The sequence below is a fragment of the Pristiophorus japonicus genome, chromosome 1, assembly GCF_044704955.1.
Source record: "Pristiophorus japonicus isolate sPriJap1 chromosome 1, sPriJap1.hap1, whole genome shotgun sequence".
Classification (NCBI taxonomy): Eukaryota; Metazoa; Chordata; class Chondrichthyes; family Pristiophoridae; genus Pristiophorus; species Pristiophorus japonicus.
This window is the reverse complement of record NC_091977.1, coordinates 17,405,193-17,432,055: the sequence shown is the minus strand read 5'-3', so window position 1 is coordinate 17,432,055 and position 26,863 is coordinate 17,405,193. Positions and strand designations below refer to the sequence as shown.

General features: G+C 49.8%; 1 protein-coding gene across 3 annotated transcripts in view; it reads right to left on the bottom strand.

Moving 5' to 3' along the window:
• Positions 1 to 26,863, bottom strand: part of dok7b (docking protein 7b) — a 135,522-nt gene that overhangs the window by 52,417 nt on the left and 56,242 nt on the right. For all 3 annotated transcript variants that reach the window (XM_070894271.1, XM_070894442.1, XM_070894361.1), the window contains 2 exons: positions 12,337 to 12,444; positions 10,429 to 11,270 (listed from right to left, as the gene is read on the bottom strand). In XM_070894271.1, coding sequence (XP_070750372.1) covers positions 10,429 to 11,270; positions 12,337 to 12,444 — 950 coding nt within the window. The remainder of the gene's footprint in view (positions 1 to 10,428; positions 11,271 to 12,336; positions 12,445 to 26,863) is intronic.

The following is a 26,863-nucleotide window of genomic DNA, read 5'->3' as shown; positions in this document are numbered from 1 at the left end:
CCAGGGACCGTAAAGGGAGTCAGACAGGTATTAGGACTGTTTAATTACTGTCAGAACTTTATCCCGGGATATGCAGAAATGGCTCAGCCCATACAAGATTTTGTAAAAGGGGGAAAGTCCTCCCAAGAGCTGGTAGACTGGGGTTTCGAACAAGAAGCAGCGTTTCAATAGCATAAACAGGTGCTTATGAGTGCCCCCGCCCTGGAATTACTGGACCGGAATAAGCCCTTCTACATTTATAATCACCACAGCAAAAACCATTATAATGCAGGGGTGACCCAGCAACATGGGGACAGGCAACGACCGGTGGCATATTACTCCACTAAGCAACAACCTGCAGCTGCAGGATTATCTAGATGTGTAGCTGCTCTCGACTGCGCAGCCTGGGCAGTCAGAATTAGTGAACATAGTAATGTCAGGACAAATTATCCTACATACGCAACATACCCTGGTAGAGCTACTAAACACGGGGAGACTGAGAACAGTGTCAGACGCAAGAAGGGCGACGTGGGAGGCGGTACCAATACCCCCGAGTAACAATAGTAAAAGATAGCGGTAACAACCCCGCAGGATGGATCATTACAGAAGGGCAGGATCATAAATGTAACCCAATAGAGGGGGCAGAGCAAAGTAGCTCGATAAAGGAAGAGCCACTCGATGGAGCGGACATGGACCTTTACGTAGATGTAGTAGGGCAGTTAGAAGGGATCCTCTTAGACTAAGTGGCTGAATTAGTCCCCCTAAAGGAAGCCCTCAAACAGGCAGAAGGTAAAAGGGTAGATATATATATAGACAGCCGATACACGTTTGGGGTGGTCCACGATTATATGGTAGCCTGGAGTCGGCGAGGTTATATGACATTGGGGGGAGGACCAATTCGACACGAGAACATAGTTAAGAAACTGGTAAAGGCTTCCCCCCAGCCCCAGGAATGTGCAATATTAAAGATCAAAGCCCATAAGAAAATCACTGACAGACATCAGCAAGGGAATGCATGGGCAGATGAGGCAGCTAAGCGAGCGGCAGAACCAGGGGGCCTGAGGGCTAAAATAAGCGCCTGTGCGCTTGGGCCGGAAGAAGTAAATATGTTTAAAGTATAGGAGGCAGCCCTACAGCAGGAAAAAGATGAATGGAAAAGACAGGGAGATAAACAAGGCGTGGACAGAATATGGAGGAAAGATTGTAATGTGGTGCATACGACAAAACCTATTGAGTATATACCACGGGTACACGCATACAGGTAAGACCAGCATGACGAGTTCAATGGCCCGATGCTGGTGGTGGAAGGGAATGGGAAGAGATATAGAAAATTACTGTAGGAAGTGCTTAACATGCGCAAAGCATAACCCAGGTGGAAAAATAAAGGTCAGAATGGGACACGAACCTCGACCAAAGGAACCATGAAAAAAAACGCAGGTAGACTTCACGGGCCCACTGCCCAATCACCAGGGAAAAACGTAGTGTTTGGTTATAATAGATCAATTCACAAAATGAGTAGAAGCATTCGCAACTATAAATTGCTCAGCTGAGATGGTGGCTAGAATATTAGCAGAAGAAATGATACCCAGGTGAGGAATGGCCTTACAGATAGATTCAGATCAGACCGCACACTTCACAGGTAAAGTAATGAAACAAGCATGCCCCCTACTGGGAATCAGGCAGAAATTCCATATCCCCTTTCATCCGGATTAGTAGAATGAATCAATAGGACCCTGAAGAACGCATTGGCCAAGGTGATCGATGAGACAGGAAAAGGATGGGTAGATATGCTGCCCCGGATTTTAATGAAGTTAAGGGCGACCCCAAAGCGGACCACCGGACTCGCACCTTTCGAACTAATGACAGGAAGGGCAATGAGATTACCTGAGGTTCTAGTGATGGGGAGTGATGATGTCGGACCCTACCGGGACCGAGTAAGGAGATTTGTGATGGAATTATGTAAACAATGACACGATCTGAAGGCACACGCCAGGGATCAGCAAGTGATCAAGGACTTGGAAACTGGCACCAAGGAACAAAAGACTCAGATACCACAGGTTGGGAGCAAGGTAATGGTAAAAATAAACTCCGCAAAGCCAGGATTCTCACCAAAATGGACAGGCCCTCACCGGGTAATAATGGTAAGTGACACGTGCGCGTGCGTGGCGATAGGTGGAATCGGACGGTGGAAACATTGGACACAGTTAAAATGTTATGCATAACATGAGACCCTAACTGACCAGCGACGACCAGGAAAACATGTTGTGTTTTACAGAACCTTAGTCCCAATAGGAGGAATACTGAGTAACTCCGTCTTATACTACGACCCAGCAGTAAGTTGTCCAGACGGCTATCAAGGAAATATTTCCACTACAAACTCAATCTTTGCAGAAAATTCTAAAGGGAGCAACTTGAAGAGGAATGGACAAGCTCGGATAAGGGACATTCATGGCAGAACTAATCGTGGACATGCAAGAATAGCTCGGACCAAGGAAATCCACACAAATGTGTGTGGGTAAGATGTAACTTCACCAGAGAGGCAGAGGGACTAACCCCATGCCCATCAGGGAAACACAATGCGGTAATGGTTCCTTATGGGGAATGTTCGTGTGTAAGACAGAATCCCAACCACCACAATAGCCCCAACCACAACAACCCCAGAACCCCCAGGATGCCCAAACATGACACAGGGGGCAAGCGGAGGATTAGTAATAAAAAGAACTAAAGACAAAATCCACTTCGGGGTACGCCAAAGGGTAATTATGGTATTGTTAAACCTAACGGATATAACTATCCCACTGTTTTGCGGTAAGAAAACTATAAACTTATATAAAAACCTAACCCAAAAAGCCCTTAAGGGGCCCGAATCCAAGACTATGAAGTTCAACGTAAAAAAGCCGAACAAAAATGGGAAAGGTGGGAGGAGAAAGAGGGGAATATTAGAAATGGTGGGCGCGGGATACGCAGTGGGTTAATACAATAGATCTTCAAACAATAGAAGAGCAGGTCATCACTCTCACACAGACCTTAAAAAGGACTGCTGGAAAGGGGAGATGATAACAAGAAAATGCAGGCCCAGCTAGGGGACGGGGCGGAATGGGAACTGCTACAGGTTGCCCATACATTGCAGGACCATGCAAAAACGATAAATTTGGTAAACCAGGCTGGACAAACTATGAGTAAAAGAATGGCGGCCGAGATAGTTTGTGCGGGATATGGGGCTTGGATGCTCAATACGGTAGAACATAACCTAGAACAACTCCAGAATGGGGAGGTGCCGGATTGGATAACCAATGATGTATTTGCTGAATGGACATTGGGCAAGAATGACACCCAAGCCTGTGAGGACCGGAGGACTAGCCATGCCTGGGTCCCTATGAACAGGTGTGTAACCGGACATCAGAATATAAAAGGGTTTATGTTATCAATACCACAATACGACGTGACAAAGGGAAACACATTGTACCAAGTAAGCAATATCGGAGAAATAAGGAATCAGACCCGTGTGTGCCATATCACAAATTGCACCAGTACGTAATTAAAAAGGGAAACAATACCAAAGGTGTTTATATAAAAAATTGTTATAAGAATAATCAAGTTGTTTTATGCCGCGAGCACTCAGACCTCGATAACAACGACTGTGGATATGGCCGAACAGAACGATGTGTGTTGAGTTTCACACCGCTGATACTGGACTCCAAAACGACCGCAGCCTCACAAGGAAAGGGAGGATGGTGTGTGAGCACCACGGCGATCAACATGATGGTGGGGGGAGTTACCCACTGCCCTATCACGACCACCGACTTCTGTTTTGCACCAAAAGAAGTCGTCAATATTCAGGGATATATCATATATCCGGATTTGAAAGAAGAGTCTGTCAATGGGACGGCGGTGGACACTATCAAAGCGGGGTATAAAGGTTTCGAGGAACCACAAGGACGACATATACCCAAACTTAGTGAAGAACAAACTAAGTTGGAACAGGACATCCATGAACAATGGCAGAAGTATATCATCTTGATGAAGAAGATCGACAAACTCCAGAAGGACACTCAAGAAATGTTGGCAAATCAACCCTGGTATGCGAGGCTTTGGAACTTTGGACTAAACGTGCAGGTGCACCCCTGGATAAGAATAATATCCCATATATTGGTGATTGTGCAATGTGTGGTTTTAACGGAATTATGTTGGAGATGTAAATGATGGGCAAGGAAAGCCGCAATAGCTCAGGCCTTAGAAGAAAGGAAACCTTTAGTATCTAAGGAAAAATCTGTAAAACAGGTAAATGGTGTGTAAAGGGAAAGAGATACGCGAAGCCATCCGAAAGTAAGGGCTTGGCCACCCAGACGGACGGATTAAGCTGACAATATTACTTCCCCTTTTGATGAAATAATGAGGGACGGCACATTGGCCTATCTTGGGGTATATAGCCAAGGGCCAAAAGGGGGGATTGCAAGAGCAAGATTGATTATCAAAGATGTTATCTGGCTATTATGGAGGCCCTGAGCTGGCTAAACAAAAGGTATATTTAGAACCACACGTACACAAGATGACCACTCGTTGAGCAATAAAGAACATCCAAAGAGGAACTAACATAACCATATAACAATATAAGGCGAGTGACACCTGGAAGAAGGGAACAAATGGGTATTTGATCATGCGTTGGTACAACCAATCACATCACTGTTAAGGTCTGTCCACAAGGACACTCATGTGCTAAACCCTGTATAACTAAGGTGCAATTTGAACAGCTCATTGGAGATCCTCTCTCAGATGGCTGAGAAGTGAGATGCTCCCCCTTCACGTGTTGGAATTAAAGTCGTTGAAATGTATCCGTTGTTAAGAGAGGAGAAAAGCGATTCTCCCCATCACTATGTCATCACTAACACCGCCTATTTCCACCTTCGTAACATCGCCCGTCTCCTCCCTTGCCTCAGCTCATCCACTGCTGAAGCCCTCATCCATGCCTCTGTTATCTCTAGACTTGACTATTCCAGCGAACTCCTGGCTGGCCTCCCACATTCTACCCTACGTAAACTAGAGGTGATCCAAAACTCGGCTACCTGTGTCCTAACTCGCACCAAGTCCCGTTCACCCCTGTGCTCGCTAACCTACACTGGCTCCAGGTTAAGCAATTCCTCGATTTCAAAATTCTCAAACTTGTTTTCAAATCCCTCGATGGCCTCACCCCTTCCTATCTCTGTAATCTCCTCCAGCCCCACAAACCTCCCCCTCCCCCCCCCTCCCACACCCCACTGCCCCCCCGCCCCCGGCCCAGACCCCGAGATGTCTGTGCTCCTCTAATTCTGCCCTCTTAAGCATCCCTGATTATAATCGCTCAACCATCGGTGGCCGTGCCTTCTGTTGCCTCAGCCCCACGTTCTGGAACTCCCTGCCTAAACCTCTCCCGCCTCTCTTTCCTCCTCTGTTAACCGTCCTCTATTCCAAGGAGAACCGTCCTAACTTTTCCAACCTCTCTTCGTAACTGAAATCCCTCATCCCTGCATTTCTATAGCATCCTTCACGACCTCAAGACCTCCCAAAGCACTTTACAGCCAATGAAGTACATTTGAAGTGTCGTCACTGTTAGAAAAGTGGCAGCTGATTTACTTCATAAAGCACTTTGGGACGTCCTGATGTCATGAAAGGAGCTATAGAAATGCACATTTTTCTTTCATAATGTGCCAGAGAATCAGCTTCAAAGGCGCACTATATACCAGACTTTTCTTGCTGCTTGTATCGGACTTTTAATCTGACAATGTGCTTGGTGCGGTCACTGTATTTATAGCATGGCATGCAGGTTACATTGTCACTGTGTGCCAGTGTTTACACGAGTGCCTTCTCTTAGCATCAAACTTGGCAGGCCATGAAAGCACAACACTGGACCCTTGTTACAATACTCTCTGATGTATAGTGCGCGCGCGCTCCGCCACCCAACACGCAGCCCAGACGGTATTACGGAGAGGCACCAATGGGCTCGGCTTTATACAAGCCAGCCAAGCACTTGTCAGGCGGCTTTGCTGCAGACCCCAAACACCTTTACCCTCCCCTTATCATGGCAGACTTGGCCCCTGCACACGTGTGTGCACACACAGATATTCAGCTGCTGCCCGCCCGCTTCTCCACTGACAAACCGGCAGTGAAAATCGTGTGGGGAAAATCAGGTGGGCAGAGCGGACACTGGTGGCAAGGTCACACAGGATTCCGAGGTTATAAATGAACAAATGCATTATCAGACAGGTTCCATTAAGGGTGTGTAAGTGTGCGTGCATGTACGTGTGTGTGTGAGCATGTATGTGTGTGCACAGTCCTCCCCGCCTGATTTCCCACTATGTGCTCTGCCCAGGGGATTATCTATCGCCGAGGGCAAAGAATTATTCATTAAACAAAGCGAGCTGGCTGCAGCCCCACCCCGAGCCCACTATCCGGAACCATAGCTATCCAAGTCCCCCATCCCAGTACCCCCACCCCAAGCACCCCCTATCCCCGGGGCCCCTATCCAAGAGCCCCCTATCCCGAGACCCCTATCCCCCCAATCCACAGACCCCCTATCCCCGGGCTCCCCATTCCCCCCCTATCCCAAGCCACCCCTATCTCCGAGCCCCCCTATCCCCGGGTCCCCCCCATCCCCAGGCCCCCACCCCATCTCGAGACCCCTATCCCCCCTATCCCGAGACCCCCCTATCCCAGGACCCCTATCCAAGAGCCCCTATCCCCGGACCCCCCCATCCCCGAGCCACACCCAATCCCTGGACCCCCATCCCTGAGCCCCCCCTATTCCCGAGCCCCCTTATACACACCTATCCCTGAGCCCCCCCATCCCCGAGCCCCCCCTATTCCCGAGCCCCCCATTCCCAAGCCCCCCTATATACCCCCAACCCTGAGGCTCCCCCTATTCCCGAGCCCCCCCATTCCAGAGCCCCCCTATATACCCCTATCCCCGAGCCCACCCCCCAATCCCCGGACCCCCCCATCCCTGAGCCCCCCCTATTCCCGAGCCCCCCTATATACCCCTATCCCCTGGCCCACCTATTCCCTAGCTCCCCCCTCCATCCCTGCACCCCCCCTATACCCCCAAGCCCCCCCTATCCCCGGGCCCTCCCGTCACCCCCAATCTCGAGCCCCCCTATCTCTGGGTCCCCTATCCCCGGACCCCTCCTATCCCCAAGTCCCCCCCAATCCCCAGATCCACTATCCCCGGGGCCCCCCCATCCCTGAGCCCCCCCCTCCCTGAGCCCCTATCTCCGGGCCCCCCTATACCCCCCTATCCCCGCGACCCCCCCTTATCCCTGAGCCCCCCCCCCCCACTATCCCGGGCCAGGAATCAGCAGCAACATGTTCCAGCCGAAAGTTTCTGCATCGAAACGGCAGCTGAAGGTCAAAGCTTACAAATGGGGCCGACAGGCCTGACACGGTGCTGTAAAGCCTATGTACTAGAATGTTATCGGATAATTGGATGAGGCAGAAGCCTCGCAGTAACAAGGACTGGGGGTGGATTACATTTCCAGGACTACATCAATGCTGGTCTGTAGAACAGTCACTGCTCTTCCAAATAAACTAACTCTGTGTATGAAGCACGTTGCGATCCTTTGGTGTGAAAAATGTTACAGTCAAGTATCATTAAAAGAAAATAAAGAACTAGCGGGGATATTCTACAACCATTACATATTTTAGAACAGAAAGAAATGTTTGCATTTATAGAGCGCCTTTCACAATCACCAGACATTCCAAAGCGCTTTACAATGTAGAAAACCCGGCGGCCAATTTGCGCACAGCAAGCTCCCACAAACAGCAATGTGTTTTATGTGATGTGGGTTAAAGAGTACATATTGACCCAGAACTCCTCTGTTCTTCAAAATCGTGCAACAGCACCTTCTATATTCACCCGAGAGTGCAGAGAGGGCCTCGGTTTAACAGACTGGTTAACTGCTCTGCAAATGCGTGAGATGAAAGGCCAAGGGTTTGACTCCCATGCCAGAGACTTGACCCCACACTCTAGGCCGACACTCGCGGCGCCAGGACTGAGGCTGTAATAATGGCTGGATATTAAAGGAATCAAGGGGACAATGCAGGAAAGTGTCGAAGGAGAAGATCAGCCATAATCTCATTGAATAGCGACGCAGGCTCGAGGGGCCTAATTCTTAAATTCTTGTAACATCTCATCCAAACAACAGCCCCTCCGAGAGTGCAGCGCTCCCTCAGGCCTTTTGGAAATCTAGATGATTTCCATCGACTGCATGATCCTTGTCAGCTCTCTCTCTCACTCTGTTTTTGATGTAATGTAGGAAAGGGGTAGACAATTTGCACACAGCAAGCTCCCACACACAGCAATGAGTTTATTTTTAAGCGATGTTGATTGAGGGATAAATACTGGACAGGAAATGGGAAGAAATCCCCTGCTCTTCTTTGAAATAGTGCCATGGGATCTTTTACGTCCTCCTGAGAGAGCAGGCAGGGCCTCGGTTTAGAAACATAGAAAATAGGTGCAGGAGCAGGCCATTCAGCCCTTCTAGCCTGCACCGCCATTCAATGAGTTCATGGCTGAACATGCAACTTCAGTACCCCCTTCCTGCTTTCTCGCCATACCCCTTGATCCCCCGAGTAGTAAGGACTTCATCTAACTCCCTTTTGAATATATTTAGTGAATTGGCTTCAACTACTTTCTGTGGTAGAGAATTCCACAGGTTCACCACTCTCTGGGTGAAGAAGTTTCTCCTCATCTCAGTCCTAAATGGCTTACCCCTTATCCTTAGACTGTGACCCCTGGTTCTGGACTTCCATAACATTGGGGACATTCTTCCTGCATCTAACTTGTCTAAACCCGTCAGAATTTTAAACGTTTCTATGAGATCCCCTCTCATTCTTCTGAACTCCAGTGAATACAAGCCCAGTTGATCCAGTCTTTCTAGATAGGTCAGTCCCACCATCCCGGGAATCAGTCTGGTGAATCTTCGCTGCACTCCCTCAATAGCAAGAATGTCCTTCCTCAAGTTAGGAGACCAAAACTGTACACAATACTCCAGGTGTGGCCTCACCAAGGCCCTGTACAACTGTAGCAACACCTCCCTGCCCCTGTACTCAAATCCCCTCGCTATGAAGGCCAACATGCCATTTGCTTTCTTAACCGCCTGCTGTACCTGCATGCCAACCTTCAATGACTGATGTACCATGACACCCAGGTCTCGTTGCACCTTCCCTTTTCCTAATCTGTCACCATTCAGATAATAGTCTGTCTCTCTGTTTTTACCACCAAAGTGGATAATCTCACATTTATCCACATTATACTTCATCTGCCATGCATTTGCCCACTCACCTAACCTATCCAAGTCACTCTGCAGCATCATAGCATCCTCCTCGCAGCTCACACTGCCATCCAACTTAGTGTCATCCGCAAATTTGGAGATACTACATTTAATCCCCTCGTCTAAATCATTAATGTACAATGTAAACAGCTGGAGCCCCAGCACAGAACCTTGCGGTACCCCACTAGTCACTGCCTGCCATTCTGAAAAGTACCCATTTACTCCTACTCTTTGCTTCCTGTCTGACAACCAGTTCTCAATCCACGTCAGCACACTACCCCCAATCCCATGTGCTTTAACTTTGGTTTACACGTCTCATCCGAGAGACGGCACCTCCGACAGTGCAGCTCTCCCTCAGCACAGCACTGGGAGTGGGAGCTTAGATTTTTGTGCTCAAACCTTCTGACTCAGAGGAGAGTGTGCTGCCCACTGAGCCACAGTAGTCCACACACCAGCAATTTTCATTGAAGAGGCGAAACAACTACACACTTTGGACATTACACACCACTTTGTGGCTCCTGGATAGAAGCAGCATTTGTTGATACGAGTGATTTACTGAGCCTACACATTACCTCGGAAAGAGTGAATACATTATGCATCGTAAGTGGAGGCTCGCAGTAAAGACCATTCTCAGTCTTAAATATAAATACAGCGCCTTTCATGACCCCAGGAAGTCCCAAAGCCCTTTACAGCCAATTCAATCATTTTTGTCGCTGTTGTAATATAGGAAACGTGGCAGCCAATTTGTGCATAGCAAGCTCCCACAAGCAGCAATGAGATAATGGACCAGATCATCTGTTTTAGTGATGCTGATTGAGGGATAAATACTGGCCCAGGACATCGGGAAGAACTCCCCTGCTCTTCTTCAAAATAGTGGCATGGGATCTTTTACATCCACCCGAGAGAGCAGACGGGGCCATGGTTTAACATTTCGTCTGAAAGACGGCACCTCCGACAGTGCAGCACTCCCTCAGTTCTGGCACCAGGAGTATCAGTCTAGCATATGGGGTCCAGCACTCGAGAGTGGCGCCTCGGATCCACGGCCTTTCATGTCACACATGTGCAGACCAGAGACTCTGCAGCGGTTACAGAGGGGACCAGCAAGGCCGTCACACGTTACCGCGGATTACTGAGTAGCTCAGGTTACCTTTAGACCCCCACAGGTCAGGCAGGCAGTGAAGAGCGCGCGTCCGGCTCCCGGGTAGGGGCTGCATGTCTCCCAAGGTTCCATGGATACTGCTCCCAGCGCCGACGTGCCGCTGAGCGAAGCCCCTTCGCTCCCTTTCAGTTCCGCCGCCTGCGGTTTTAACCGCGACCACCTCGGTATGAAGTCCGTGTACAGCTCTGCGGCTGGGTCCTCCGCTAGCGAGCTCTGGCCCCTCCCCACGCCCAACAGTTGGCTGTCGGCCGTCTCCTGAGGGGTGGGGGCCTGGTCCTTCGACACGGGGGCAGCGGGCGGGGCCTCCCTCGTTGCCCCGGCGGCGGGCCGCAAGACGCTTCGCGGCGTGTCGTAGTGATGCCGCAGGGCGCTGGGCACCTGGTACTCCGAGCCGGGGGTCCCCGGGGCCTCGCAGGTGCACAGGGTCCGCTCGGCGGATAAGCTCGGCGGGAGGCTGAGCAGCGAGCCGAACTCGTCGCCCGGGCAGACGTCCAGGCTGCCGGCGTAGGAAGAGAAGCTTCCGGAATAGGAGGAGGAGTGGCTGGCCGTGGCGATGCCGCTGTCCGACGAGCTCTGGCGGCCCACCTCCTGCAGCCGCCGCGAGCGGGGGGGCTTGGGCGGGGGCTTCGACCCCCGCGCAACTTCCACGCACGGCTTCTCCTCCGCGGGTGACCCCTGGGCCCTGGCCGCCGTGCCCGGCGCGTGGCCCTCGGGCGGTCCGCTCACCGCCAGCTGCTCAGGCCACAGCGTCAGCCGGCTCCCGATACTGGCGCTGTCCGACTGGCTGGTGTCCGATGACTCGGTCGAGCTGGACAGACTCCGGTCGTCCCCTGGAGCGGAAACAAAGACAATAAGTAGAAACATCGACTGTAACTGGGGGGGGGTTTGGAATGGTACGGAGACACTACACGGCCCGCCGTTCCAACCCAACGATTGTGTGTGCAAAGACATATACATTCACACATACTCGCATGTACTCACTCACACACACACACACAAGTACACACTCAATCACTCACACGCACTTAAACAGACACATACACTGATGCACTCACATGGACACACACACACACTCACAGACACACACACTCACACAAGCATGGACTCACACACTCATTTACACTGACATATACACTGACACACACACTCGTTCACATACACTCGGACAGACACACACTCGCTCACATACACTCGGAAACACATACACACTCACACACACTCACGAGTGTTCGCACACACTCACGCACACACACAGAACACACACACACACACACACTCAGAAGCACAAACACAGTCTCTCGCAGACGTATACACTCACACAGCAGTTCCTGTATCATGTTGAGAGTAAAGAAGCTTAGCGATACAGGGTTTTACATGTTTGCTTTGTGCTCCTGTGCTCTCGGGGGCTCGTTAGTCTGACGACACGAGGGAGATTAGTTTGCTTGCGCAGTTCAAGGGACATGGGTTCCGACACACTGTTGGAACGTAGTGAAATGCGGCAGCCAACTTGCGCACAGCAAGCTCCCACAAACAGCAGTGTGACAATGACCAGATCATCTGTTTCAGTGATGTTGGTTGAGGAATAGACATTATCCAGAACACCGGGTGGAACTCCCCCCAATCTTTTAATAAATCGTGGCCGTGGGATCTGTTACGAACACCTGAGAGAGCAGACGGAGGGCGGGTGGCCTCGTCACAAAGACAGCACCTCCTGCAGCGCAGCCTGGAATCTCGTGCACCGGTCTGTGGAGGGGGACAGGAGCCCACAATGCCTGGCTCATAGGCAAGAGCAAGAACACAGGAGTCTCGCGGATGTTGCGTTTGACACGGGGGGGGGGGGGGGGGTAAGCGGAAGTCGAGAATGGAGCCAGCGTGTTAAAATGTGTCGCCTCCTACCTCCGCTGCTCTGCCGACTGGACTGCGACAGCAGGCTCAACCGTTTCTCCAACTCTAGTGCTTCATGACTGATCCTCTCCTCCATACAGGCCGGGCTCATACTGGGATCTGCGATTCAATGACAACGATTAGGAATTAAGATATTTTGATTGCAAGAAGCACATACAACCAGCCAGGCTTGCTTAACAGCTCAGCATCCACGGGGGGTGATGGGCAGGGTAGATGCAGAGAGCACGTTTCCCCTCGTGGGGGACTAGGGGCCATAGTTTCAGAATAAGGGGTCACCCATTTAAAACAGAAATGAGGAGGAATTTCTTCTCTCAGAGGGTCGTGAATCTTTGGAATTCTCTACTCCAGAGAGCTGTGGAGGCTGGGTCATTGAATATATTTAAGGTGGAGATAGACAGATTTTTGAACGATAAAGGAGTTAAGGGTTATGGGGAGCGGGCAGGGAAGTGGAGCTGAGGCCAAGATCGGATCAGCCATGGTCTTATTGAATGGCGGAGCAGGCTCGAGGGGCTGACTCCTGCTCTTATTTCTTATGTTCTTATTGGGAAACCACATAATGACAAGTCAATAATTCCAGCAGAGTTATCCGGGACGTGATCTCCAATATTTCTCCTTCGAAAGCAGGACCATCTGGGCTGTCCTCCAGACTGATAAGAATGTAAGAAGATAAGAATTACGAGCAGGAGTAGGCCATTCGGCCCCTTGAGCTTGCACCACCATTCAATGAGATCATGGTTGATCTTCTATCTCAACTCCACTTTCCAACACTATCCCCATATCCCTTGACTCCCTTAATATCCAAAAATCTATCAATCTCTGTCTTGAATACACTGACTGAGCCTCCACAGCCCTCTGGGGTAGAGAATTCCAAAGATTCACCACCCTCTGAGTGAAGAAATTTCTCCTAATTTCAGTCCGAAATGGCCGGCCCCTTATCCTGAGACTGTGACCCCTGGTTCTAGACTCCCAGCCAGGGGAAACATCCTCCCTGCATCTATCCTGTCAAGCCCTGTAAGAATTTTGCATGTTTCAATGAGATCACCTCCCATTCTTCCAAAGTCTAGAGAATATGGACCTAGTCTACTCAATCTCTCCTTATAGGACAATCCCCCCATCCCCCAGGAATCAGTCTGGTGAACCTTTGTTGCACTCCCTCAATGCTAGGTGTATCCTTCCTTAGGTAGGAGATCAAAACTGTACACAATACTCCAGGTGTGGTCTCACCAGGGCCCTATATAATTGCAGTAAGACATCGTTACTCTTATACTCAAATCCTCTTATAATAAAGGCCAACATACCATTTGCTTTCTTAAATGCTTGCTATAACTGCATGTTAACTTTCAGTGATTCGCATACAAGGACACCCAGGTCCCTTTGAACACCAACATTTCCCAACATCTCACCATTTAAAAAATACTCTGCTTTTCTATTTTTTCTAGCAAAGTGGGTATTATATATGTGGACTTGTATTTACTCTGTACAGCCACCAGAGGGCTCATCCTCTGGAGTCCCAAGGGATCCCATAATCCCTTGGGAGCTCAGGTATTTAAGGAGGCTTCACAGGTTGGAGAGGCACTCTGGAGACCGGAAAGAAAAGACTACCGTCACATTTTACTTTGAGCTCACAGTGTTCAGTCTGACTCTTTCTTCACAACTGGCGACGAGATAGAGATAGCGAACCCAAAGATGCAGAGAACAGTGGGCATCCTGGAGAAATTTTCGGAGGGAGATGATTGGGAAACTTTTGTGGAGCGTTTTGACCAATATTCCGTGGCCAACGAGCTAGATGGGGAAGAGAGCGCTGCCAAACGAAGGGCGATCCTCCTCACCGTCTGTGGGGCACCAATGTATGGCCTCATGAAACATCTGCTCACTCCAGCGAAACACACGGGGTAATCGTACGACGATTTGTGCACACTGGTACGAGAGCATTTGAACCCGAAGGAAAGCGTTCTGATGGCGAGGTACCAGTTCTATACCTACGAAAGGTCTGAAGGCCAGGAAATGGCGAGTTATGTCGCCGAGCTAAGACGCCTTGTAGGAGAGTGCGAATTTGAAGGACATTTGGAGCACATGCTCAGAGACTTTTTCGTACTTGGCATTGGCCACGAAACCATACTTCGCAAACTTTTGACTGTAGACACCCCAACCTTGAGTAAGGCCATAGCGATAGCCCAGGCGTTCATTGCCACCAGTGACAATACGAAGCAAATCTCTCAGCACACAAGTGCTGCTGCAAGTACTATGAACAAAGTAATGTTGTATTCGAATCGTAACATACAGGGCAGGTCACGCATACCTGCAGCTGCACGTCCGCAGATGACTCAGAGTCCACCATCAGGGTGATGAATACAAGGCCATTAACATCTTGTTGGTGCTGCGGGGGTGATCATCGTTTCCATTCAAAGAGTACGTTTGCAAGGGCTGTGGACCAATGGGACACATCCAACAAGTGTGCAGGCAAGCTGCAAAGCCTGTTAAACCTGCAAACCAGAGGAGGACAGATCCAAGGAGGATCACGACGAACCAGAGCCGAATCGAGGAGGCAGAGGTACATGGGGTGCATATTCACCACAAATTGTACCCCGATAATGCTGAATTTTGAACTAAATGGACTCCCGATGTCAATGGAGCTGGACATGGGCAAAAAGACTTTTGAAAGGTTGTGGTGCAACAAGGCCTCAAGGCCAGTCTTAACTCCAGTTCGCATGAAACGAAGAACTTACACAAAAGAACTGATTCCTATAATCAGCAGTGCTACCATAAAGGTCTCCTATGACGGAGCGGTGCACAAGCTACCACTCTGGGTGGTACTGGACGATGGTCCTACGCTGCTCGGCAGGAGCTGGCTGGGAAAGATATGCTGGAACTGGGACGACGTCCGAACGCTATTGCCCGTTGACGACACTTCGTGTGCCCAGGTCTTCAATAAATCTCCTTCGCTGTTCGAACCAGATATCGGGAAATTCCAAGGAGGAAAAGTGCAGATCCATCTAATTCCGGGGGCACGACCCATCCATCACAAGGCGAGAGCAGAACCGTACATGATGAGAGAAAGGGTAGAGATTGAGCTAGACCGGCTGCAAAGAGAGGGCATCATTTCACCGATCGACTTCAGTGAGTGGGCCAGTCCTATTGTCCCAACCCTCAAGGGAGACGGCACCGTCAGAATCTGTGGCGATTACAAAGTAACTATCAATTGTTTCTCCCTGCAGGATCAATACCCACTACCAAAGACCGACGACCTTTTTGCAATGCTGGTGGGAGGAAAGACATTCACGAAGTTGGATCTGACATCAGCCTACATGACGCAGGAACTGGGGGAAATCATCGAAGGCCCTCACCTGCATCAACACGCACAAAGGTCTTTTTGTTTATAACAGATGCCCGTTTGGAATCCGATCAGCGGCGGCGATATTCCAGAGAAACATGGAAAGTTTACTGAAGTCGGTCCCGCACACCATGGTCTTCCAGGACGACATCTTGGTCACAGGTCGGAACACAGTCGAGCACCTGCAGAACCTGGAGGAGGTTCTTAGTCGACTCAGCCGCATGGGACTCAGGTTAAAACACTCGAAGTGCATTTTCCTGGTGCCTAAAGTGGAGTTCCTGGGAAGGAGGATTGTGGTGGGATCAGGCCCACCAACGCGAAGACGGAGGCAATCGAGAACGCACCGAGGCCACAGAACGTGACGGAGCTATGATAGTTTCTGGGACTCTTGAACTACTTTGGTAACTTCTTACCGGGTCTCAGCACACTGCTAGAACCACTACATGTCTTACTACGAAAAGGGGGCAAATGGGTTTGGGGCAAAAGCCAAGAAAATGCCTTTGTAAAAGCGAGAAAATTGTAACGTTCAAAGAAATTGCTTGTGTTGTATGATCCATGTAAGCGTTTGGTACTAGCATGTGATGTGTCGTCATATGGCGTCGGGCATGTATTGCAACGTGCTAATGATTTCGGGAAACTGCAACCTGTTCCATATGCATCCAGGAGTCTGTCTAAGGCTGAGAGAGCCTACAGCATGATTGAAAAAGAAGCGTTAACATGAGTCAATAGGGTAAAGAAAATGCATCAATACCTGTTTAGGCTAAAATTCGAATTGGAAACTGACCATAAGCCATTTATATCCCTGTTTTACGAGAGTACAGGGATAAATACCAACGCATCGGCCTGCATTCAGAGATGGGCACTCACGTTGTCCGCATACAACTATGCCATCCGCCACAGGCCAGGCACAGAAAATTGCGCCGATGCTCTCGTAGGCTGCCACTGCCCACCATAGGGGTGGAAATGGCGCAGCCCCCAGATCTAGCCATGGTTATGGAAGCATTTGAGAGTGAGCAATCACCCATCCCTGCCCAGCAGATCAAAACCTGGACAAGTCAGAACTCCTTATTATCTCTAGTCAAATGCTGTGTGCTTCACAGGAGCTGGTCCAGTGTCCCAGGGAAATGTAGGAAGAGATAAAGCCGTTCCAGCGGCGCAAAGATGAAATGTCTATACAGACAGACTGTCTTCTGTGGGGCAATCGAGTAGTGGTCCCCAAGAAGGGCAGAGATACCTTTATCAATGAACTCCACAGTACCCACCCAGACATCGTAATGATGAAAGTGATAGCCAGATCTCACGTGTGGTGGCCCGGTATCGATGCGGACTTAGAGTCCTGAGTTCACAAATGTAATACATGCTCGCAGTTAAGCAATGAACCCAGGGAGGCGCCGCTAAGTTTATGGTCTTGGCCCTCCAAACCGAGGTCTAGGGTACACATCGACTATGCAGGCCCGTTCTTGGGTAAAATGTTCCTTGTGGTTGTAGACGCGTACTCCATGTAGATTGAATGTGAGATAATGTCGGCTAGCACATCCGCTGCCACCACTGAAAGCTTGCTGGCCATGTTTACCACACACGGCTTACCCGATGTCCTAGTGAGCGACAACGGACCATGTTTTACCAGTGCTGAGTTCAAAGAATTCATGACCCGTAACGAGATCAAACATGTCACATCTGCCCCGTTTAAACTAGCGTCCAATGGTCAGGCAGAGAGAGCAGTGCAAACCATCGAGCAAGGCTTGAAGAGGGTAACTGAAGGCTCACTGCAGACTCGCCTATCCCGAGTCCTGCTTAGCTACCGCACGAGATCCCACTCACTCACTGGGATCCCACCTGCTGAACTGCTCATGAAAAGAGCACTCAAGACAAGGCTCTCGTTAGTTCACCCTGATCTACATGAACAGGTAGAGAGCAGGCGGCTTCAACAAATTGCATACCATGATAGCACAAATGTGTCACGCGAGATTGAAGTCAATGATCCTGTATTTATATTAAATTATGAACAAGGTCCCAAGTGGCTTCCCAGCACTGTCGTGGCCAAAGAGGGGAGCAGTGTGTTTCTGGTCAAACTTTCAAATGGACTCATTCACTGGAAACACTTGGACCAAATCAAACTCAGATTCACGGACTATCCTGAGCAACCCACCTTGGACCCTACCTTTTTTGATCCCCCAACATACACACCAGTAGTAACCGGCACCACGGTTGACCTTGAAGCAGAACTCATCATCCACAGCAGCCCTGCAGGGCCCAACACACCAGGCAGCCCAGCAAGGCCAGCTGCACAGCAGCCCAGCGAGGGCCCAACAAATGATTCAACAACACCAGCTTTCACACCGAGACGGCCAACCAGGGCAAGAAGGGCTCCAGATCAAATCACATTGTAAATAGTTACACTATTGACTTTGGGGGAGGGAGTGTTATATATGTGGACTTGTAGTCACTCTGTACAACCACCAGAGGGCTCATCCTCTAGAGACCCAAGGGATCCCAAAATCCCTTGGGAGTCCAGGTATTTGAGGAGGCTTCACAGGTTGGAGTGGCACTCTGGAGACCTGCAATAAAAGACTAAGGTCACACTTTACTTTGAGCTCACAGTGTTCAGTCTGACTTATTCTCCATACACAACAATGGGTAACTTCACTTTTCTCCACATTATGCTCCATTTGCCATGTTCTTGCCCTCTCACTTAGCCTGCCTATATCCCCTTGAAGCCTCTTTGCATCCTCCTCACAACTTACATTCCCCAGAAGGAACAATATTAGGACTGATATTTAATTCTGTGCTTGTGGCATCCATGCCTTTGGCAAAGGTCACAGATTCGGAAGGTGCTGCCGAAGAAGCCTTGGCGAGTTGCTGCAGCACCTTGTAGACGATGCACACCGCAGCCATAATGCGCCGGTGGTAGAGGTCGCAGCAGTGAACATAGTTACACGTTAATTATGTGCGTAAAATCAACCTCTGTCGCTTACAGCAGTGCGGTCTCAGATGTGATTGGTGGGGGATTTAACCAATCATCCCCATTCTGGCCACGAATAGTGCTGTCACAATAGTGGGGTTTTGTGGGCTCGAGTGGAGCATAAACACCGGCATGGAGCAGTGGGGCCGAATGGCCTGTTTCTGTGCCATAACTTCTAAGCAATGTAATTCTATTTAAAGTATCACAGACAGCAGAGAGATCCTTTGTCCTTTTTGTGATCTTGCCAAGCCCTTCCACCATGCTGCTCTCTCACCACCCAATCATGACTTGAACCCTCTCTAGATTTAACGCCAGTTTCAACGTGATCCAATCCAATTTCTTCCACCAAACCCCGTCCAAAAACCCAGGGTCCCCCATCCACACACCCTGCCACCACAACCCGTCACATTTTAGCACATAGTATTCAGCGGTATAGTTTGCAACAGCAGCAACTTGTATTTATATCGGAGTAAAACGTCCCAAGGTGCTTCACAGGAACGTTATAAAACAAAATTTGACACCGAGCCACATAAGGAGATATTAGGGCAGGTGACCAAACGCTTAATCAAAGAGACAGGTTTTAAGGAGTGTCTTAAGAGGAGAGAGAGGCGGAGAGGTTTAGGGAGGGAATTCCAGAGCTCAGGGCCGAGGCAGCTGAAGGCATGGCCACCAATGGTGGAGCGATTAAAATCAGGAATGCTCGAGGCCAGAATTAGACAAACGCAGGCATCTCAGAGGGTTGAAGAGCTGGAGGAGATTATAGAGATAGGGAGGGGCGAGGCCATGGACGGATTTGAAAACAAGGATGAGAATTTTAAAATCGAGGCGTTGCCTAAATGGTAGCTGATGTAGGTCAGTGAGCACATGGGTAATGGATGAGCGGGACTTGGTGCGAGTTAGGACACGGGCTGCCGAGTTTTGGATGACCTCAAGTTTACGGCCAGGGTGATCTCCAGGATTAGTTTCGATCACTTGGATGGGTCGGAGAGGAATTTTCCCAGATTTTTTCTCCCTAAATTGGCCTGTGTTTTTATCTGGTTTTCGCCTCTCCCAGAAGATCACATAGCTCCGGTTGGGGTGGAATGTAGAATGTTTCAGAATAAGGGGTGTTGCAGTTGTGGTGAGGCGGATTGGTTGTACTGGGTGCTCTTTGTCTTTCCGTCATTGTTCATTGGTTTAGATGTAACCTTTAGAGCTGCTGACCGAGAGCCGTGTGGCTCTTTGTCAGCCGGCCTGGACACGATGGGCCAAAATGGCCTCCTTCAACACTGTAAATTTCTATGTTTCTATGTTTACGTAGGGTAGAATATAGGAGGCCAGCCAGGAGTGCGTTGGAATAGTCAAGTCTAGAGGTAACAAAGTTATGGATGAGGGCTTCAGCGGCAGGTGAGCTGAGGCAGGGGCGGAGTCGGGCGATGTTACGGAGATAGAAATAGGCGGTCTTAGTGATGGTGCAGATATGTGGTTGGAAACTCATCTTGGGGCCAAATATGACACCAAGGTTGCGAACCGTCTGCTCCATTTCTTACACTGTGCCAAACTTACACACAGAAACTGACGGGCTAGGAAAGACCAGCTAGTCCATCAAGCCTGTCCCACCTTCACCATGGCTGGAGCATCCTGACTCAATACAGTCCACCCCCACACTGCCATAACACCTCCCGGGACAGGCAAAGCCAGAGAAAAGTCCGGGGCCAATTGCTCTCCGACCCTCTGATGACCATCAGTTACCTTACAGTACAGCAGCATGGTGGCCCCGACCTGCGAGAGACCATCAGCGGCAGGTCGGGGCCTTAAAAGGAGCAGCGAGCGGCGGCCTGGGAGCAGTGTGGTGGTGTACTACTGCAAGGAGCAGCACAAGCTGGGTGCAGGAGGGCGAAGGCAGCAAATAAGGCGACTGGATTGGACATCATCAAGGCCCAGGTCGATGATTGGAGCGTGGGCAGATGCAGCAGGAGTGGCGGGTTTTCATGCAGCAATGCGATCAGGGCCCAGGAGAGGCATGAGTATGGGGCCAGAAGAGGCGTGGGCCCAGGGGCAGCATGGGCCAGCCCACACTGCAATATGTGTGCACGCTCGGGTCTGTGCAGCAGAGCGAGTCTCCAGTCGTCTTGGTTAATTCTTGCCACTGGACCAAGACCTAGCTCTGTCAAGCCCGTGTGGTGGCTGGTGTGCAACAGTCACCACACATTAAAAAAACTTTCGCACAGGCATCTTCCACCCTTCAATGTAGTTCGGGACCTAAAATATTAGGTCCTTCATTCAAACTCGTAAACTCATCCCTTTTTGGCATGGAAGCAAGTCATCCTCGATACGAGGGACCGCCTATGATGATGATGACCTTACAGTAACTATACAGGCCGAATTTTGGGGTAGTTTGGCTTGGGGGCGGGAAGAGGAAGAAGGAAGAAGAAGAAAGAAGAAGAATTACATTACACGACCACCGGATGTTCAAACTACTTTCCAACCAATGAAGTACTTTTGCAGTGCAGTCACTATTGTAATGTAGGAAACACAGCAGCCAATTTGCACACAGCAAGCTCCCTCAAACAGCAATGTGATAATGACCAGATAATGTGTTTTTTTAAGTGATGTTGGTTGAAGGATAAATATTCACTCAGGACACCGGGAATAACTCCCCTGCTCTTCTTCAAGATAGTGCCATGGGATCTTTTACGTCTGTTGTATATGAAGAGTCAGACTGAACACTGTGAGCTCAAAGTAAAGTGTCACCTTAGTCTTTTATTGCAGGTCTCCAGAGTGGCTCTCCAATCTGTAAAGCCTCCTTAAATACTTGTGCTCCCAAGGGATTATGGGATACCTTGGGACTCCAGGGATGGGCCCTCTGGTGGCTGAACAGAGTAAATACAAGTCCACATATATAACAACACTCCCCCCTCAAAATCAATAGCGTAACTATTTACAATGTGAGTCGATCTGGGACCCTTGCCCTGGTTGATCGTCTCGGTGTGAAAGCTGGTGTTGTTGAATCATTTGTTGGGCCCTCACTGGGTTGCTGTGCAGCTGGCCTTGCTGGGCTGCCTGGTGTGTTGAGCCCTGTAGGGCTGCTGTGGATGATGGGCTCTGCTTCGTGGTCAATCATGGTGCCAGTAGCCACTGATGTGTATGTTGGGGGGATCAAAAAAGGTAGGGTCCAAGGTGGGTTGCTCAGGATAGTCCGTGAATCTGAGTTTGATTTGGTCCAAGTGTTTCCAGTGAATGAGTCCATTTGAAAGTTTGACCCGAAATACCCTGCTCCCCTCTTTGGCCACGACGGTGTCGGGAAGCCACTTGGGACCTTGTCCATAATTGAATACAAGTACAGGGTCATTGATTTCAATCTCGCGTGACACATTTGTGCTATCATAGTATGCAATTTGTTGAAGCCGCCAGCTCTCTACCTGCTCATGTAGATCAGAGTGAACTAACGAGAGCCTTGTCTTAAGTGCTCTTTTCATGAGCAGTTCAGCAGGTGGGATCCCAGTGAGCGAATGGGGTCTCATGTGGTAGCTAAGCAGGACTTGGAATCGGCGAATCAGCTGTGGGCCTTCAGTTACCCTCTTCAAGCCTTGTTTGATGATTTGCACTGCTCTCTCTGCCTGACCATTGGACGCTGGTTTAAACGGGGCAGATGTGACATGTTTGATCCCGTTACGAGTCATGAATACTTTGAACTCAGCACTAGTAAAACATGGCCCTGTTGTCGCTCACCGGGACATCGGGTAAGCCGTGAGTGGCAAACATGGCCCGCAGGCTTTCAGTGGTGGCAGCGGATGTGCTAGCCGACATTATCTCACATTCAATCCACTTGGAGTACGCATCTACAACGACAAGGAACGTTTTACCCAAGAACGGGCCTGCATAGTCGACGTGTACCGTAGACCACTGTTTGGAGGGCCAAGACTATAAACTTAGCGGCGCCTCCCTGGGTTCATTGCTTAACTGCGAGCATGTACTACATCTGTGAACTCAGGACTCTAAGTCCGCATCGATACCAGGCCACCACACTTGGGATCTGGCTATCGCTTTCATCATTACGATGCCTGGGTGGGTACTGTGGAGGTCATTGATAAAGATGTCTTTGCCCTTCTTGGGGACCCCACCACTCGATTGCCCTACAAAAGGCAGTCTGCCTGTATAGATATTTCATCTTTGCGCCGCTGGAAAGGCTTTATCTCTTCCTGCATTTCCACTGGGACACTGGACCAGCTCCCGTGAAGCACACAGCTTTTGACTAGAGATAATAAGGAGTTCTGGCTTGTCCAGGTTTTGATCTGCTGGGCAGTGACAGGTGATTGCTCACTCTAAATGCTTCCATAACCATGGCTAGATCTGCGGGCTGCACCATTTCCACCCCCGTGGTGAGCAATGGCAGCCTACTGAAAGCATTGGCGCAGTTTTCTGTGCCTGGCCTGTGGTGGATGGCATAATTGTGTGCGGACAACGTGAGCGCCCATCTCTGGATGCGGGCTGATGCATTGGTATTTAGCCCTTTACTCTCGGAAAACAGGGATATAAGTGGCTTATGGTCAGTTTCCAATTCGAATTTTAGCCCAAACAGGTATTGATGCATTTTCTTTACCCCATAGACACACATTAACGCTTCTTTCTCAATCATGCTGTAGACTCTCTCAGCCTTCGACAGTCTCTTGGATGCATAAGCAACCGGTTGCAGTTTCCCGAAATCATTAGCGTGTTGCAATACACACCCAACGCCATATGACGACGCATCACATGCTAGTACCAAACGCTTACATGGATCATACAACACAAGCAATTTGTTTGAGCATAACAATTTTCTCGCTTTTACAAAGGCATTTTTTTGGCTTTTGCCCCAAACCCATTCGCCCCCTTTTCATAGTAAGACATGTAGTGGTTCTAGCAGTGTGCTGAGACCCGGTAAGAAGTTACCAAAGTAGTTCAAGAGTCCCATAAACGACCGCAGCACCGTCATGTTCTGTGGCCTCGGTGCGTTCCCAATTCCCTCTGTCTTCGCACTGGTGGGCCTGATGCCGTCCGCCGCAATCCTCCTTCCCAAGAACTCCACTTCACACACCAGGAAAACACACTTTGAGCATGTTAACCTGAGCCCCAGGCTGTTGAGTCGACGAAGAACCTCCTCCAGGTTCAACAGATGCTCGACTGTGTTCCGACCTGTGACCAAGATGTCGTCCTGCAAGACCACGGTGTGCGGGACCGACTTCAGTAAGCTTTCCATGATTCTCTGGAATATCGCCACCGCCAATCGGATTCCAAATGGACATCTGTTATAAACAAAAAGACCTTTGTGCATGTTGATGCAGGTGAGGGCCTTCGATGATTCCTCCAATTCCTGCGTCATGTCGGCTGAAGTCAGATCCAGCTTCGTGAACATCTTTCCTCCCGCCAGCGTTGCAAAGAGGTCGTCGGCCTTTGGTAGTGTGTATTGGTCCTGCAGGGAGAAACGATTGATAGTTACTTTGTAATCGCCACAGATTATGACGGAACTGTCTCCCTTGAGGACTGGGACAATAGGACTGGCCTACTCGCTGAACTCAATCGGTGAAATGATGCCCTCTCTTTGCAGCCAGTCTAGCTCAATCTCTACCCTTTCTCTCATCATGAACGATACTGCTCTCGCCTTGTGATGGGTGGGTCGCGCCCCCGGAAGTAGGTGGATCTGCACTTTTGCTCCTTGGAATTTCCCGATGCCTGGTTCAAACAGCGAAGGAAATTTGTTTAAGAACTGAGCGCACGAAGTGTCGTCAGCGGGCGATAGCGCTCGGATGTCGTCCCAGTTCCAGTGTATCTTTCCCAGCCAGCTCCTGCCGAGTAGAGTGGGACCATCGCCCAGTACCACCCAGAGTGGTAGCTTGTGCACCGCTCCATCATAGGAGACCTTTACGGTAGCACTGCCGATTACAGAAATTAGTTCTTTTGTGTAAGTTCTTACTTTCGTGCGAACTGGAGCTAAGACTGGCCATGAGGCCTTGTTGCACCACAACCTTTCGAAAGTCATTTTGCCTATGATGGACTGGCTCGCGCCTATGTCCAGCTCCATTGACACTGGGAGTCCATTTAGTTTAACATTCAGCATTATCGGGGGACAATTCGTAGTGAATGTGTGCACCCCATGTACCTCTGCCTGCTCGCTCCGAGGCTCTGGTTCGTCGTGATCCTCCGTGGATCTGTCCTCCTCTGCAACATGGTGGTTTGCAGGTTTAACAGGCTTTGCAGCATGCCTGCACAATCATTGGAGGTGTCCCATTGTTCCACAGCCCTTACAAACGTACTCTTTGAATCGGCATGAATGGAAATGATGATCACCCCCGCAGCGCCAATAAGATGTTAATGCCTTGCATTCATCACCCTTGATGATGGACTCTGAGTCATCTGCGGACATGCAGCTGCAGGTATGTGTGACCTGCCCTGTATGTTACGATTCAAAAACATCACCACTTTGTTCACAGTACTTGTTGCAGCACTTGTGTGCTGAGAGATTTGCTTAATATTGTCACTGGTGGCAATGAATGCCTGGGCTATCGCTATGGCCTTACTCAAGATTGGGGTGTCCACAGTCAAAAGTTTGCGAAGTATGGTTTCGTGGCCAAAGCCAAAGTCTCTGAGCATGTGCTCCAAATGTCCTTCAAATTCGCAATGTCCTGCAAGGCGTCTTAGCTCGGCGACATAACTCGCCATTTCCTGGCCTTCAGACCTTTTGTCGGTGTAGAACACGTACCTCGCCATCAGAACGCTTTCCTTCAGGTTCAAATGCTCTCGGACCAGTGTGCACAAATCGTCGTACGATTTCTCCGTGGGTTTCGCTGGAGTGAGCAGATTCTTCATGAGGCCATACATTGGTGCCCCACAGACGGTGAGATGGATCACCCTTCATTTGGCAGCACTCTCTTCCCCATCGAGCTCATTGGCCACGAAGCATTGGTCGAGTCGCTCCACAAAAGTTTCCCAATCATCTCCCTCTGAAAATTTCTCCAGGATGCCCACTGTTCTCTGCATCTTTGGGGTCACTATCTGTATCTCGTCGCCAGTTGTTGTGTATGGAGAAAGAGTCAGACTGAACACTTTGAGCTCAAAGTAAAGTGGTACCTTAGTCTTTTATTGCAGGTCTCCAGAGTGCCTCTCCAACCTGTGAAGCCTCTTTAAATATCTGTGCTCCCAAGGGATTATGGTATCCCTTGGGACTCCAGGGGATGAGCCCTCTGGTGGCTGTACAGAGTAAATACAAGTCCATATATATAAAACAACGTCCACCCGAGAGGACGGACTGGGCCTCGGTGTAACATCTCATCCGAAAGACGGTACCTGCAACAGTACAGCACTCCCTCAGCACTGCACTGGAATGTCAGCCTGGATTTTTGTGCTCAAGTCTCAAGTAAACAGCAGCTATGTCTATAATCACCCACCCGCAAATGGGATGACCTCATGAACTGAAGTGGTGTACGAGGCCGGGATGTTTTCAGAGTTGCCTGCTCGGAGTTAAAAGAAAAGCTGGGCAGCGAGCTCGCAGCTGTAACTGTCACGGCACCAGCACTGGAGGCCAACCAACTCACTTCAGCACACATTCCAAGGGCCTGCTTTCATTTCACTCGGTGCCTTTAAAAGGGACTTAATCGACTTACAAGGTTACACTTGGAACACCTCAGGATACATGATCCAGCTGTGGAAAAATTCATCAATCAAGCACCTCTTCATTCAACAGGAAGGGTCCGTGCCCCATTGCTCTGAAGAATGCAACGTACAATACACTGCTCCTTACTATCACCCAGTGGCCCCGCTCCCAGTGCTCCGCCTCCAAGAGGTCTATGGCAGTAGTCCACCCACGTGACTTGTGCTCTAGTTTACTCTCTCCCTCCCCCACGGGAAGGTTCCTAGTCTCCCTGCTCTCCCCTGATGGTCCAGTTGGCATTAAACAAAACTTGCATTGATAGAGCGCCTCTCACAACCTCAGCATGTCCCAAAGCATTTTGCAGTCAAAGAATTACTTTTGAAGTGTAGTCACGGTCGTAAGGCAAGTTACGCGGCATCCAAATTGCGCACAGCAATCTCCCACAGACAGCAATGAGATAATGATCTGTTTTTAAGATGTTGGTTCAGGGTTAAATGCTGGCCAGGACACCGGGGAGAACACACACTGCTCTTCTTTGAAATAGTGCCATGGGATCTTTTACGTCCACCTGAGAGGGTAGATGGGGCCTCGGTTTAATGTCTCATCTGAAAGACGGCAC